We start from the raw sequence: 15,444 nt of genomic DNA, 5'->3' as shown, positions 1-15,444 counted from the left end.
TCTTGTCACTGTCCTCATTCCTTTCATCCACATCTGTATCTCGCCTCCACACGAGGAGATATCGTCCGTCCACACCATCTCTCCCCACTAGTACTCCGGCACCAAACATGTCCACGGCCGGGATGAAGACAATGACCAAGTGTTCTAACAATGAACCCTCTTTCAGTGTTTACATTGCTAAATAATACCTCCCTATTCAGTGATGTAAAGGCTGAAGTAAACCAACCACCGAACAGCACCGTCAATGCTCGATTGTAATCTTAGCCAATGGGGTCGAAGGGCTGGGTAGGTGGGCCAATAAGCAATTAGGAAAGTTCAGGGTCATGTTTTGGCCAACCCCTCCAGAGTCCTGTCCTGTGTGTAACCAAATCCGAACAAAAGAAGAAAAGAAAGCTGCATGACGTGTTTTTTTTCTCTCCCCGGCTTGCCAACGCAATGGTCCGATCCGACCGCTAAGTGTTTGAAATGCTGGCTCCGGCTCAGCGAGCCAAAGTTATCGCTGGACATTGGCGTGATTAAGTACTCGCCATATGCTCCGTTGGGAATACTTATATACTAACTCCTTCCTGTTGTCCCACCATCCTTTCATCAATTAATATTGAGATCTACCCTTCTTGCCCACTGTAACATCCTTAAATTAATGTCAGCATTGATCTATCTGACAAATGCCTATCTAGCTTTCTATCTATCCCCCACGCTGGTCATGTTATGGTGACATCATGCACATGTTACTCACCAGGCAGTCTGTTCATGTTGACTCCCTGGGCAGACAGGCCGATGCCCATGTACCTGCACACAACAAGAGAAGGAAAAATTCAAACTTTAGTTGATTTTACTCAGCATGCACCGACATTTAAACATATCCGTGACCACCCCAGAGTATCAACGCTTAGGTTGGGTGAACTGAAATATATTCAGATCAGCGTCAGGCAGAGGTAACTTTGAACACACCGTCTCTGATCTCCTTTCTTTTTCCCCAACGTGTGAACTAGTTATGGCAGAGTGAGCTCACTCAAAGGGAGAATCGTCACATCAAAAGTGACAGCGAGCGATGAAGAGCTTAAGGGCCAGCGGTGACGTCATAAGTCCGTCACACGAGGATAAGCGTCTGGGCTGCATCCTTTCCGTGTAAGAAAGCTTACGCACAGCGTAAGAAAAAAAATTTAAAAAACGTTTTGCCCAATTGAACGAGTCATCAATATTGTCAGTTGAATGTGTCTGGCACAGTCTCGGCTCGCTTTGATACATGCCGATGTCATCGCTCAAATCCCAGCAATGACTTATTTCTTGTCCGAGCCGAATGGACGGCCCTATTCACAAGTTTCCTGCTTATTCCTCAGTGACATCTAGGATGTAAGAGGAGGAAGAGACACGTGGTGACACATCAGTCAACTGGAAGATGTTTTTAAGGAAGTTGTTGAATAAGTTGAGAGAGAACCGTGACGCAGAGTGACAGGAATAAGTCAGTATCGCGCCAGAAAACTGTTTGTCTCGGGGCGATTTCATTATTCGGTCTGGCGTTATAAAACAAGACAAAGTGTCCTCTGCTATGCCATCAGCTCTGACAGGCTGTACTTTGAGCTAAAAGCTAACATCAGTTGAACATTTTCTATGTTGGCCTTAAATGAAAAGTTAAGGGATCACAACAGATATTACAATTCACCCTGAGGGGGGAAATAAATGTCTGCACCGCATTTCACTGCAATCCATCAAACAGTTGTTTGATGGCATTTCACGAAATAATTGATATTTCTTCTGGTGGTGCTTGAGGAAAAGTCTTGGAATCACTTAAGAAGGGTTTATCTTCTGCGGACAATGAACGTTTTTACAAAATGTTGTGGTTGTTGAGATATTTCACTCGATTAGTAAATAATTTGAACTGCTGTTGGTGCTAGACAAAAGGTCAGGATAAGACCAAAGTCAGCAGGCCTCATCCTCTGGAGACCATGAATTTCTGCACAAAATTGATAAGGATTACCCGGGTGATGAGATCATTAAGTCATCACTCAAGCGATTGAAGCACCGAGAGATATTCTAATAGGATAGAATCATCAGAACACAGAGACTTTGCTTTCTATCAGATTTAGGGCTGCTACTAACGATTATTTTAATAATCGATTAATCTGGTGATTATTTTTTCGATTAATCGGATATAAAAAAAAAAATTTTTTAAAAGCATTCATTTCCAACCCTTTATTCAAAAACAGAACTGATCTTCAGAAAGTGCACAAACAGGTTGCTCCTTGAACATCCCTGAGCTGTTAAAGTAATAATTAAAAAACAAAACAAAAATGGACTGACACAAAAAACATACACGTCCACAAAAATATGTATATTTTTGTTTAAAGGGACCTGAGCTGTCAGAACAATAAATAATTTATAAAAAAATAAAGAAAAATACAAATCAGAAAACTTAACAGGATTTGTTTGAACGTCAGAACTTGTTCTCTACACTACACTCACAAACTGAATCATCACCGTGGTGTTCCCGTGCCATATCATGTCGCTTTTGCATATCTTGCAATGAACACACTTTCAATTTATTAAGTGTGAAATGCTCCCACACCTTGGACGACTGAGGTCGTACTGATTTCTCTGCCTCCGCCATGTTTCAGAACAACGTTAAGGGTCTCCCCGATGCTCTTTCCTCTGTTGTAAATTGTTTGATCGCATATTTAGTTTTATTGTGAAGAGCATGAAAACGGAAGTGATTTTACTGTGAAGAGACAGGAAGTAGCACGATACGTGCTTATTCACGACAACAATGATAACGATAAGTGAAAACCTAACGTATATGTCGGGTGCAAGAGCGCGGCCAGCTCACTGTAACAGTTGTTAAACTGCAGTTTTCAGGAAGTAAAGTGTTCCGTTCAAAACCAGACGTGTCCTGGTCGTCATTAGAAGCTCCACTTCACAACAACTGCTGTGCTCCGCTCTTTTTTCCCTTTTTTTTCTCAAACTGCGACTTATTGAGTGGCGTAATAATCGCACGACAACGAATCGATAATGAAATTTGATAATCGATAATGAAAACTATTTTAACAATCGATTATTATCGATTTTATCGATTCGTTGGTGCAGCCCTAATCAGATTACAATCATAGTTTCGGTCAAACTAAATAAATTATACTGAGCCTTTGACCAATTCTTCAAATGGAAGTGTCCAATCACTCCAGACAGTCACACCGGTGCTGTCTGGTATTTTAACTCAAGTCGCTAAGATGCTTTGAAAGGCTTTCCATTTACAGCTGAGGTAGAAGAAGAAGAAGAAACATTCCTTTATTAGTCCCACGGTGGGGAAACTACTCTCTGCATTTGACCCATCCCTGTACATATAGGGAGCAGTGGGCTGCCAATGACAGGCGCCCGGGGAGCAGTTAGGGGTACAGTGTCTTGCTCAGGGACACTTCGACACAGGACACGGTGCAGCCGAGGATCGAACCGGTGACCTTCGGGTTGGCGGACAACCCTCTCTACCCAGTAAGCCACGGTCGCCCCAAAAAGGTAGCAGTTACACATACAGACACTCCCACACCGCAGTTGTCTTTCATACCACTGGTTTGTTCTGTTCGCACTGAGGTGCTCAACTAGAACTGGGGAGTGTTAACAGTATATTATGCAACCTGAGACTATTGCTGGGGAGGATGGAGGAGAGTTTTGGTTCCCAGGAGAAGGAGTACAAGTCAAAAAGTGAGTTTTTAAAGCCAGGAATGAGCACCTGGCAAAGTAATTGCAGACTTGCAGTTACAGAGCAACAACCACAACAAGGCCAGCGGATGCTTAAGCTAAGGGGCATTAATGTGGCTTTCTGTACAATTGAATTCAGTTTTCAGTTAACTCAGGAGCAGGGCATGATGTCACCTATTCTGGCTGCTATCTTGGAGCAAACAATGCCTGGATTGGTTTAATCAAGGGGTAAACATTCGGTTAGCAGAGTGTAATCGGGTCAAAATACGAGTACAAGCAATAGCGTGATCAATCTGCGAAACCAGATGTGAACAAGAGGTTTTTTGGGGGGGGGGGTTGCACTAGTGCCTGCAGACTACCACTAAGATTTTTTTTTCTAATAATAGTTTCAAAAAATGTATCATTAAGAACCACTAAAACACAATTAAAATTCGACATTGCTTCTCTGCTGTTTTTTTTATGTACATTTATAATTCATGTTTCTAGAAATAACTGGGCCAAATGAATTTGAATAATTCTGGTGCGTCTACACAGAACCTCGACAGTCTGGTTATGGCCCTCAGATCTGATGGGCCAGGGAACCACTTTTGGGTTGTAACGTCCCTATTTTCGCCGACACAGAAGATGAGTTTCAATGTCCACCACTGTCTTTCTGTCGTGGCAATAAACCGTTTGGAGAACAGGACAGCTGATGCCGATATTGGCAACGAGGCTGAAGCTGCTCTGATAGAGGTTGTGAGTGTTTGGCAATGGACTTGGAACAGTCATATCAAGATTGCTGGTTTTTAATGAAGAGTCAAGGTGAGGGAAAGGCTTAGGGTTCCCACGCTTGCCTTGAACAAAATTTCCATGCCACCTCCTGATTTTCCAGGTACCATATTAAGTGATTATCTATAGGCCCCTGAAGCTTTCCGCCCCCCCCCCTCCCCTCACACACACACAACCCCCTAGGACACCTGACTACTTACTTGATTTAAAAGATGTGCCAGTCAAGTCTACATTGTAAATGCTTAGAGATTATGTCTTATTGACAATATCAATGCATGAAATAATGCAACAAGCTGTAGATGAACAACAAACGTGTTTTGTAGACCCAGACAGCCAGAACCTCACTGCACCGACTGTCTCCTAAAAATTACGTTGCCCCAAAACTAAAATGCATTCTCAATTACGTTTGACCAAAAACGTATTTTCTCCCTGATTACGTTTGTGTTTGACTTATTACATTGACGTATTACAAATACGTTTCTAATCAACATTTTAACACCACCACCGCCTCTCCTTCTCCCTATTACGCGGTCAGAATACTACCACAACACGCCGCCTGTCTCCAGCAGAAACGCGCTCATCCAGGCCGACCAACGAGGAATGTTACGCGGTACAATACCTCCACAAAGGCCCGCGTGTAAAATCCAGGAGTATTTGTCATACGTCAAACACAAACGTAATCAGGGAGAAAATACGTTTTTAGTGAAACGTAATTGAGAATGCATTTTAGTTTTTGGGGAACGTAATTTTTAGGAGACAGGACTGCACCATTAGACCACCATTACATTTTTCCTCTCGCGCACCCCCTAGAGGCAGCTCGCGCACCCCACTTTGGGAATCCCTGCTCTGAAACATGGGATCATCCATTTCTATCTACAGTAAAAGCTGTTCACATGTAAAGGGTTTTTATAAACTCATCTTAATTCTGTGCTCAATAGTTTCATTTTATTACTATTTTACACATCATCCAATAAAATTTTCCAGGACAACTGTTTCAATTTCCATGTAAATGTTAACTTTTGCTCAGTTTCCATGACTTTTCCAAACCTGGAAAATGAAAAAATAAATTCCATGTTTTCCAGGTACCGTGGGAACCCTGAGGCTGCTGGAGCAAGTTCACAAATTCACGAGTCATCACGGTGACCCCGGGCTGACTGACCTTACCAAAACAACCACAGGAAACAAAGAAAGTACACTCTGATAAAGTGATGTTTGACACATTAGGGAGGAAAATAAAACCACAGAACTCCAGACAGACAGTATCCACCGGCCTTCTTGTCGAGGGAACAAGTGCGATGCTAACTTCCGGGTTGGCCTACAAAAATACATCACCCTTGCACCAACCTTAAACAGTCTATCGTGCTTGAACAGAGTCGTATCTACTTACCCGTCTCGACCTTTGCTGACAATCTTGACCTCAAAGTAGTAGATCCCACAGGCGGCAGGGATCGGGTGTGTGGCTCGCACCGAGGCTGCATCCTTGTGGTTCTTACCGTGGCCTGCAAGAGGAGAATTAAAAGGTGTACGTGAACCACATGGCGACATCATTTCATGTAAGAGTTGACAAAGTGGCATTAACCTGCCATTAACAGTTTTCCTTCACTTGCAAAATGGATCTTTAGAATAACGTTGGAACTGTGACTGCTGATTCTGTAGCAGACAAGATAGTTTCCCCAAACATGTTCGGTTGTTGGCTGAGTTTAATTCCAAAACCAGCGGAGGGAAAGCAGACTGCTCGTGAAAAAACAAAAATCTTTGTTGTCTCATGATATGATATAATCTTGTAGCAACTCTTTTTGAGTGTTTAGCATCTTTAAAATTGTTGCGTCTCGCAAATCTGACTGCAGATTTACACAGTCAAACTCTTCCTCATGTGTAGCAGTGGACAATTTAGAAAATAATGGAATTTCTGCCTCTTTTTAAAAAGAAAATAGACTACATCCCTATTCGCTAAAAGGACATTTTATGCATATTTTTTTACATTTCAAAACTCTTGTGTGCCGTGAACTTAACTTGACAATAAAACACATAATGACACAAATCTGATAATGCCTTTGGTTTTCCACTGATTTGCTCATCTGAGCTTATCTCATCTGATGTTCTAGTGTTGGTAAATGTAATCTATCAAGAGCTTTTATTTTTCCATCGCTGAGCCTTGTTGTTTCACGAACAAGCTCCTCTTTGTCATACATCATATCAATCCACAGATCAGACAGTCTCATCTAACACTTTGACTTGATGCACCGGGACCTGCAATGACTTCTAGTGATGAGTCATAAGGGCACAGAGGACTCCTAGTACCCCATACTTTTGCTAAAGTGACTTTTCTACAATCGCATTATAAGCGACATGGATTTTGCGTACAGATTATAGACTTTACATACAATCAGTGGTAAATGTATCGTCTCTGGACCAATTAGATTCAAGCACAAACAGTCTTTACTATCTGTCATTCTTTATTCAGATGGCTGCTTATGCAATCCCTCGGGTCATATGAGAGAGAGACAGAGAGAGGGGGGGGCGAGAGAGACTACAGTGTTCAGCAGCATGTTGTGTAACTGCCATCTAGGCTCTACAGTAAACATGTGCATCTCTTTCTGTTACATGCAAATCACACCAGTGACTGACTCCGCCTCTTCTGATAAAGTCATTGTAAGCTCCGTGTGTGTGTGTGTGTGTGTGTGTGTGTGTGTGCGGGCGTGTATGAAATGTAGATAGGCTGTAACCTTAAACGAAGCAGCAGCTGGCTGTCAGCAGACACCTTGAGGCTGTTGCCGTGTGTGTGTGTGTGTGTGTGTGTGTGTATGTGTGTGTCGGCTGGGAACATACAGGACAAAGTTATGATCAAATGTGCTAGTTGACTGAAACGGAGCTTAGTGTTGTGTTCTATATTTAACTATGCCATACTTAACTTCTTGGGGGGAATTTGATGTAACATTTACACTCGTCACACCGAGTACAGCGCTTACAGGAGATCGATTTAATGCAACCAAAAACCGTCATCATATTTAATTAAAGTGCATTCGAATTTGCAGAACGTTAACAATACACACAATATAAACATATGCTTGACACGTGTGTGCGTGTATGTGCGCGCGCGATTGTCTGGTCCGATGGTCGCAACAACATTCGTGGCGTTTATTTTTAGCTGCTCCTTGTGAAAATGAGTCGTCCAGTAGGTCTCCCTACTGCTGCAGATAGATGGGTAGGAGACATGCTACTTTCAACAACACCTTCCCTTAAATGACAATCCAAAAAGCGAAAAAAAAAGTTGACATCATTTAGGATTGTTCACATCGTCAGGTGATGAGGAGAAACTCTGTTCAGGTGTTTTAGAGACATGAACCTCAAACTACAACAAAACTAGCTACTGCTACACCAGTACTCCAAATTGCAACCGTTCCGTGAAAATTCTAACTACTTAACTGAAATAAACTGTCCTCTTGAGAAAGCAGGCTCTCAGCTGTTATGCGACATTGAACCTCTCCACTAGAGGTCAAGGATCGAAAGGTTAATGTCCCGCTCTCACCCCCGCAGCACAGTGAGGCCGTAATTGCTTACTAGGACACCAGTAATCCCATCCCGGGTTCTGGGCTTGTTCACAAGCAGGGGGGAAAGTGCAAAATCCATCGGTTCAATTACAGCAAGTGCAACAAAGGCCACAGCGCCACATTGCCCTCTTCCTCTTCCCGCCAGCAGCAGCAGAAGAGTAAAAAGCACTACTGTAATGTGTAGTTGCAAAATTACTCGAGATTAATTTGTGACAAAGTTAATACTCAGGCCTGGCCGTGCAGTGCAGGGTAACATATTGCCTGTTTGTGTTCACGAGTATGGTCGGCACTTACAGTGCAAGATATTAAGAATTGTTTGGCCCGAAACGCAGTAGGTATGCCACACAAAAAACACCAACAACAACTGACAAATACACCAAAATACACTGCTCGTAACGTGCTGGTGCAAACGGTTGAGTCTATACAGCTCTCACCGAAACCCACTTCCACCGTACAATAGAAAATGGAGGGTAGCCAATCTGAACACGTAAGCCAACGGTATGCCATCTATCCAGTCTGACTGTAACTGGTGGTTGATATAGATGGCTAATAATATTCTGTTGCAAAGAGAGATTATTATTACAGAAAGGCATTACGGCCAAAACTATGAAAATAAGTTTTTAACCATTTGAAGACCCTACACACTGTTTTCCCTGATTAGACCTCTCATGACTGCATGGGTGTGGTACAAAATATTTTATCATACAACTTAAAAGGCAGGGTTGGTAATCTTTCTTCAAATTTTGTTTTGATATTTTGTTGAAATTCTCAATCATCCTGACATGACTCAATTAATCATAAAAATATCTGATATCTGTGGCTGTCGCAGGACTGTAACAGCCCATCTAATCGTTTTAGTCAGGCTACCTGCCCGTCTACCTGCACGTATTCTGCCCGTCTACACTCATTACTCGTTAACGGAGTCTGGCTCAAGCTGCTAGATTAACAGCTGCGAGTGCTGACAATAGTCATGTTCGTTGTTTATGTTCATCACGATAATTTTGGAGGAGTGTCTTTGGAAGGAGGCCTGAAGGGACGGGCTTGTCAGTGTTGCCGTCTTGGCAACTTTCTTGTTAGATTAGCAACTTTTGGAGCTCGAGCTGCTACTTTTATTGGAAAAGAGTTGGCAACACTGGACTGGGTTTTAACCGTGGATACTTTTGAAATCTAGCGTACTCTTGCTAGTTTCTCAAGATTACCAACCCTGGCTAATTAATAAATCATGAAAATGAACTGCATAAAGCGCTTTCACCCACAGTGCTTAGCACGCACCTATGGGGGTAGAACTCAAGGTGGTGGCTTCCTGACTGGGAGCAATCGGGGTTCAAGGACACAGCGCTACGTGGGCAGGCAGAGTCGGGCATTGAACCATCCACTATGAGAAGATAATAAAATCTGCTGCTGAACCACAAATGCCCTCCGTAATAGTAGTACGTGGACTTTAGATACCTCATCGGATCCCCATCAAAGATCTGCCAAACATAAACCTGAGTACAAGATTGGAATCAGCCAGAATCGCTGAACACACCTGTGTGAATGTGTGGGGCCCTTTCAAAACGGAAATGTACCTCGTCTATTGTAAAAAACGCTTCATTCAAACTCAACAGAAACCAAATAAAACTCATCACAACTGTCTTGGCCATCTCATTCTACTATTAATACAATCCCCAACTCTGGTTTGGTCAAAATAAAGCCTTAATACAAACTCTTAATTCCCCATGTTAGATGCAAAAGAAACAGCCATTATGCCCTCCTCAAACCTACCAGACTCCATTAATAAAAACATAGTAATTATAACTCGCTGAAGTAAAGCAAACTTCATTCATACTCAACAGAAACCAAATATGACTCATCAAACCCGTTTTGGTCAGCCCAGTCTTTTTACTTAAAACAATCACTAACTGTGGTTTCGTTTGGACAGGAAAGGCATTTAATATTGGGTGTTTTAGGAGCGCGGAGGATACACACATGCATCCTTGGAATTCTCTTAACGAGGACTCAGCGCTCGGTAGAAGTCAAAGGGTCCGTGACATTGGAACAGTCCTTCAGCGGTATTCGGTGAGCTAGCGTTCTTGAAATTCAGCCGTTGAGGGCTCTCTCCTTGACTTTGGGAAACACCCATAGTTTAAAAGAAAGGCAACGATTTCTAACTTCTAGCAGTGCTGGAATATTGCTTTTTGTTTCTGCAGTACCGTTTCTTTTTGAGTCTGTGTGAAAGTAGAACTTGAACGATTCCAAGGTGTCCCTGAAGGGACAGCTCTGGGATTATGGGCCACTGGGGCTGCTCCTATGAGCAATTAGGTCGTTTTATAACTGGACCAGAAGCTTTGTCTTCACTCTTGGCACCTTGTCAAGCACTTTCTCAGTAGATGACTATTGTGCTTGGTCATTCTGTTTGTGATTTTTTATTTTTTTCACAAGGACAGATTTTTAAGGCACAGCCAAGGATTGGCGGATGTCCAACCTTCTTTGTAGATCTAAAGATTTCATGTCAGATTTTTTTCCAGTAGATGTAGTTGTCAGTTGCTGTAGCTTTGTCAGGCTGTGACCTACGTCACTTGGGGAGATTTTGCATCAGAGTGGTTCGGATGAGGGTCAGCATCTCATGGTTCGTGTCGTAAGAAGCGGAATTATCCCCGACAGATTTGGAGTGAAGTGCTGCCACAAGTGCAGGAGCTTAAGCTGCATTCATTGATTTTTGTGGGAGCCTTGGGGGCAGCGCAACAAGTTGTAATCCAAACGTGTGCATATCATTGACCTTAAGAAGTTGTTCACAAACAATTTATTATTTACACATGCGGCAGAGCAACTTTACCAATAATGTTAGGTTGTGTCTATCTTTAGATCTGTTTTGGGTCATGGATATCTGGCTCTTTAGCTGCTAAATGCTCCCGTCCAGTTTACCAGCTAGTTGCTAGTCAGCCATTTGGTTCTGGGCAGGTAGGAAACAGTGAGTCTATAAGAAGCTATTCATTATCTGTAACCTCTTATCCTATACAGGGGGTGGGGGGCTGGAACCAATCCCAGCTGAAAAACATGCTGACACAGGGAGAACATGCAAACTCCACACTGAGGGGCCTGGCAGCCCGGGATCGAACCCGGGCCCCTCTAGCTGTGAGGAGACAGCGCTAACCACTACATACATTACAGTCAAATGATTGTCAATATAAAAAAAATACTGATTTGAGCAGCTTTAAGTACTTCACTTATTGCATTGCAATGCCTTTGATCGACAGTTATATCAACACCCGGCCAACAGCGTGTGGTTGCTGCTGCGTCTATCATCCAGCGACAATGTTGTGCATGTTGAATAGGCAACAGAAGGGCGCAACGCCTCTGCTCCTACTAAAGACTTGTACTATACTAAAGGTTGCTACCGTCGGTCCAAACTCATCTAAAATCATCATGCAGCTTATTAGAATTAGCATGACATCGCCAGAACAATTCCTCTTGTTTCCTCTCAGTTACCTTTCCATTTCCAGGGGGCGTTATCAGCGGCAAAGAACAAAATGCCTCTGGACGCAATTGGAGAGCTTCAACCAATCAGATCAACGCAACATGTGACGTAGCGCTGAACCAGGGACCAGTGAAGATGACCAATCATAGCACAGCAGTACCAGCCATTCAAAGCATATTAGGGTGGGGCATGAGGCAAAACAGGTGGGGGAAAAGGGCAGAGATCAGCTGGTATATCATGAGTTGGTGTATGAAACTTTTGCCAAATCCTGTTGGAAGTTCGGTAAACACTAAGCTTGAGAAGCGCGGGTGACTTTTCTTCTCTTAGCAAAAACATACCGTCCAGTTCAATGAAACTGACGCCATTGCGGCTTCAACAGAAAAGCTTCACATCAGCAGCCATCTTGGTTGTTTTTTTAAATTGCCTTAACAGCGCTGCACAGCAATCGTCTCAAACACGCCCTGTGTCCGATAAACGGTTGGGATTGGCCAGGCTACTGGACATCTGTCCAAACTAATTTGTCTGGTTCCCAGATATTAGAATGGGTTTTCAGCTTGAAATCGATTAAATGATTAGCAACATGACATGATAAGCAAGGTTCGCTAATATCACAAACTAGAAACTGGTCCAGGCCATCAAACTTTTAAGTTGCTCCAAGCCCATTTCTGTTGCTTGATATGTTCCCTTCTGGTGATGTTTAATTCAGGCAATTCTAACTACGGTAATAACATTTGCTCCTACATCATAATAAAGCATAATAAAGCAGAGAACGGCCAGAGAGCTACAGTTTATGTCAATGAAAAAAAAGACATCGCTCATTGGTGTTTTCATAGCCACTAAGTCAACATGTTTGCTTATGTGTTGCAGTGTTTATTTATGTACCCATCTATTGAGACTGGATAAATGAATCTGTCTGTGCACAGCAGGACTACGTAGACACGGTGTGGCCTTGAACAGAGAAAATTGGCACACTGGTCAAAATAGCATTCAAACCACAAGGGTGAGGGAACAGAACAGGAGCTGAAACTACCAGGAGAGGAATCATCCTGCACACTCCAGAATAGACTTATTTATACATCATCCCTGAACAATTGTGCTGTGTCACTTAATATGGGCATTTCTCATAGACATAAAGACTCAATGACCTACATAAACAACCCTAACATGACATGACACGTCTTATCTGCAGACATACATGGGCCCCATTCATCATTCTGTGCCAATGCCACAGCTGTGACAACTGCATGGGTAATTCGAGACACAATGCTAGGATCTCAATATTGATTATAATGGGAGGCACACATTTTCACATTTTCAAAACGAATCAATAAAAGCAGCGTCCGAAATCTACTCCACTGATAAAACCGAATGTGGGCTTATATTAAATTTGACCACTGTCTATATCAACAGTGGGGATCTGATCCATTATGCATCAAATAATCTGTGGGTTTTATCTGACAAAGTCTTGATTTTAACAAACACCAAAAAAAGAGGCCTTCCCTGCTTTTCACAAACAGCAGAGCCGTCACTACATCTGTGCCAAATAAGCTGTCCAAAATGGGTTACACAGCCTGCCTGCATCCTCTGCATGTTCCACTGATGTAAACAGCCAACAGGGCCCACAGTGGCCTCGCGATGCCTCCGTGGGGATTTTTCCTCGCCTTAAATGCAGGGCTAGCTAGTGGAGGGGGGGCTGGCCTGACGAAAAATAACAGCGCAGGCAAACGACTGTGAACAGGACTTCACATAGAGTCACCTTGTTTTGATTTAGGAGCTGGATATATTTACATACATTTAGTTTTTTATTAATCCAGCTGATAGGCCTGGCAGGACATACTGACGGTTTTTAGACATCCGAATAAATGGTTGATCGAACCGTCTGATGAGTAACGTTGAAGTTGCTGTTGTTGTGGAAATGCCTAAATCTGCCGATACCACAGATGTATTACGAGATCCGTACATTGGGCCTAATGCGCAGAGGCCTCCTCCCTCACAGCAGCTGTTGAAAGCGAGCTGGCTGCCTGCTGGAGGTTGGACGTGAGACTGTTGTTGAGCTCAGGGCACATACAGTCCTGAATAGAGTTGGACCGGTTGCTTCCAGGCGGAAAAAAAAGGATTTACGAATTCTGGAAAAGACTTCTAGAACACAGTCACTGAAATCACGCGAGAAACACAACAAAGCCATTTTTTATTCAATTTTTTTTGTTGCTTGCTGCTGTCAAAAACTAAACAATTGCAGCATTGCTCACAGGGCTAGCTACATTGTAATGTGTTAACAACAAGTTTGGCTTGTGTCCATCTTGTAGCCAGCGTACCCTTCTGTTTTAGACGAATACAACATCAGGCACAAGGAACAGCTAGGTTAGCTAACACTAGCTGGTTAGCCACAGGGCTAACTCCTGTATTCAGCGATAGCTCGCTGTTCGCTAGCTCCTGTTTGTTAAATACCATTAGTTCGCTAAGCTCAGTGCGTAGTTAGTGCTGCCAATGGCCCGTTACAGTACGAACTGTGGGGAACGTCAGATACAGTTTACTACCGACAAATAACGTCACAAACGGCAAATAAACAAAAGGAGAGTCTTGTTGTTGAAGGTGAATTTGAGCGTGGTGCCAATAAGACAAACTGTCAGGGTGAGCGAGTTCACAGTCACCCGTTTGGGCATTCCTCTGCTCATCTGTTAAACAAAGCAAGGTTACAGGAGAGGCAGCTCAGACTAGATTTACCAGGAGTACACACACACACACACACACAATCAACATAATCGCATACTATGAGTGAGTGTATGACTGAGAGAGAGACCCCCCCCCCGCAACAGCAGAATGACAGATTTGAGCTGAGACCCTCTTAACTGTTGTGACCACCAGCTCAGACTAGCTCGCTAACCTTTGTAATGGACCCGCAGGTTGTTCTGTGACAGCCCAATGTAGCTGTACTTATCCTTGGGGCTCCATGATCGGGGTAAAGGGGTCTCTTCCTCGTTCACAGCCGGGTAGAGCCGCTTCAGCCGCTCGTTCAGCTCGTGTTCCTGGTAATTAAAAGCAGGATCTCCCAACGGCAGGCTTCCCGCTCCGAGCTCTGCCATCCTGGCCCCTGTTTTGTTATCTTATTGTTCGTTTCTTTCTATCCAAAACCCCGTGTCAGTCCGCTTGAGCTGTGGGCTGAGAGTGAGAGGGACTGAGGGGAGAAAATAGCAGCGGTGTGACATCCCCGGATAAGCAGCAGAACGTACTGTAGGCTGGAGCGGTGCCGTCTGGGTACTGTAGTTCCTCTGCACGTTGGCTTCAACGACAACTGTCTCTGGAAATGACTACACAGCTCCACCACTGTTATCCTGGTTAAGGGCTTTCACAGAGAAAGGTAGCTAGGAAATGTAGTTTTTCCAGCTGTTACATTTAAAGACCGTTTTTAAGAACATTAACGTTATGTAATTTCAACTTGATCCCTAAATGTATCCATACGAGAAGGGGGAACATAAAAGTATTTGCTGTGCATGCAAACCAATTTACAAAATTAATATTATCTCCAGAACAACAGAAAAAGTGTATTTGTTTCTCGAAATATTCCTCACGAGTTTCTATTCAAGTGATTTTGTCATGTTTTCTTATGTCTATGCTTTTATAAGCCTATTATAATAAGGCATTTAGGAAGATGCAGTTAATATGTGATATTTATGTTTATGAAATCGGTTAAACGTTTTTTTATTTATTCATACATTTTTTTGTCATTGGAAATAGTCAGAGTTGAAGGCTTGTACAAACGTGTTCACGGGAAAGTTGCAGTTTCCAGTGGTTAGACAGTGTGTCCGTGCTCTCTATTTAATCGGAAGGTTTCCGTCTTATTTGAAATCTAGTTAGGCGCACCGCGGTCTACTATGTGGGTCTTGCTGCGTGGGCCGTCCTCGTTGCCATGGAAACCATGTTACAACTCCGTCCTCTGTGATGCTAAAGCCAACCTTGAGCTAACAACTAAACGTACCAAAT

General features: G+C 43.1%; 1 protein-coding gene across 1 annotated transcript in view; it reads right to left on the bottom strand.

Annotated features, from left to right (window-relative positions):
• The window catches only part of ranbp10 (RAN binding protein 10), a 32,635-nt gene extending 18,004 nt beyond the window's left edge, over positions 1-14,631 (bottom strand). Inside the window, exons 1-3 of the mRNA XM_079271409.1 lie at positions 14,348-14,631; positions 5,843-5,954; positions 737-789 (exon numbers count right to left, since the gene is read on the bottom strand). Of these exons, the coding sequence (XP_079127535.1) occupies positions 737-789; positions 5,843-5,954; positions 14,348-14,546 (364 nt within the window). The 5' untranslated portion in view covers positions 14,547-14,631. The remainder of the gene's footprint in view (positions 1-736; positions 790-5,842; positions 5,955-14,347) is intronic.
• Positions 14,632-15,444: the final 813 nt, after the last annotated feature.

Source organism: Melanostigma gelatinosum (genome assembly GCF_949748355.1).
Source record: "Melanostigma gelatinosum genome assembly, chromosome: 1".
Classification (NCBI taxonomy): domain Eukaryota; kingdom Metazoa; phylum Chordata; class Actinopteri; order Perciformes; family Zoarcidae; genus Melanostigma; species Melanostigma gelatinosum.
The sequence above is the reverse complement of the archived record's forward strand: the minus strand, read 5'-3'. Positions and strand labels throughout refer to the sequence as shown.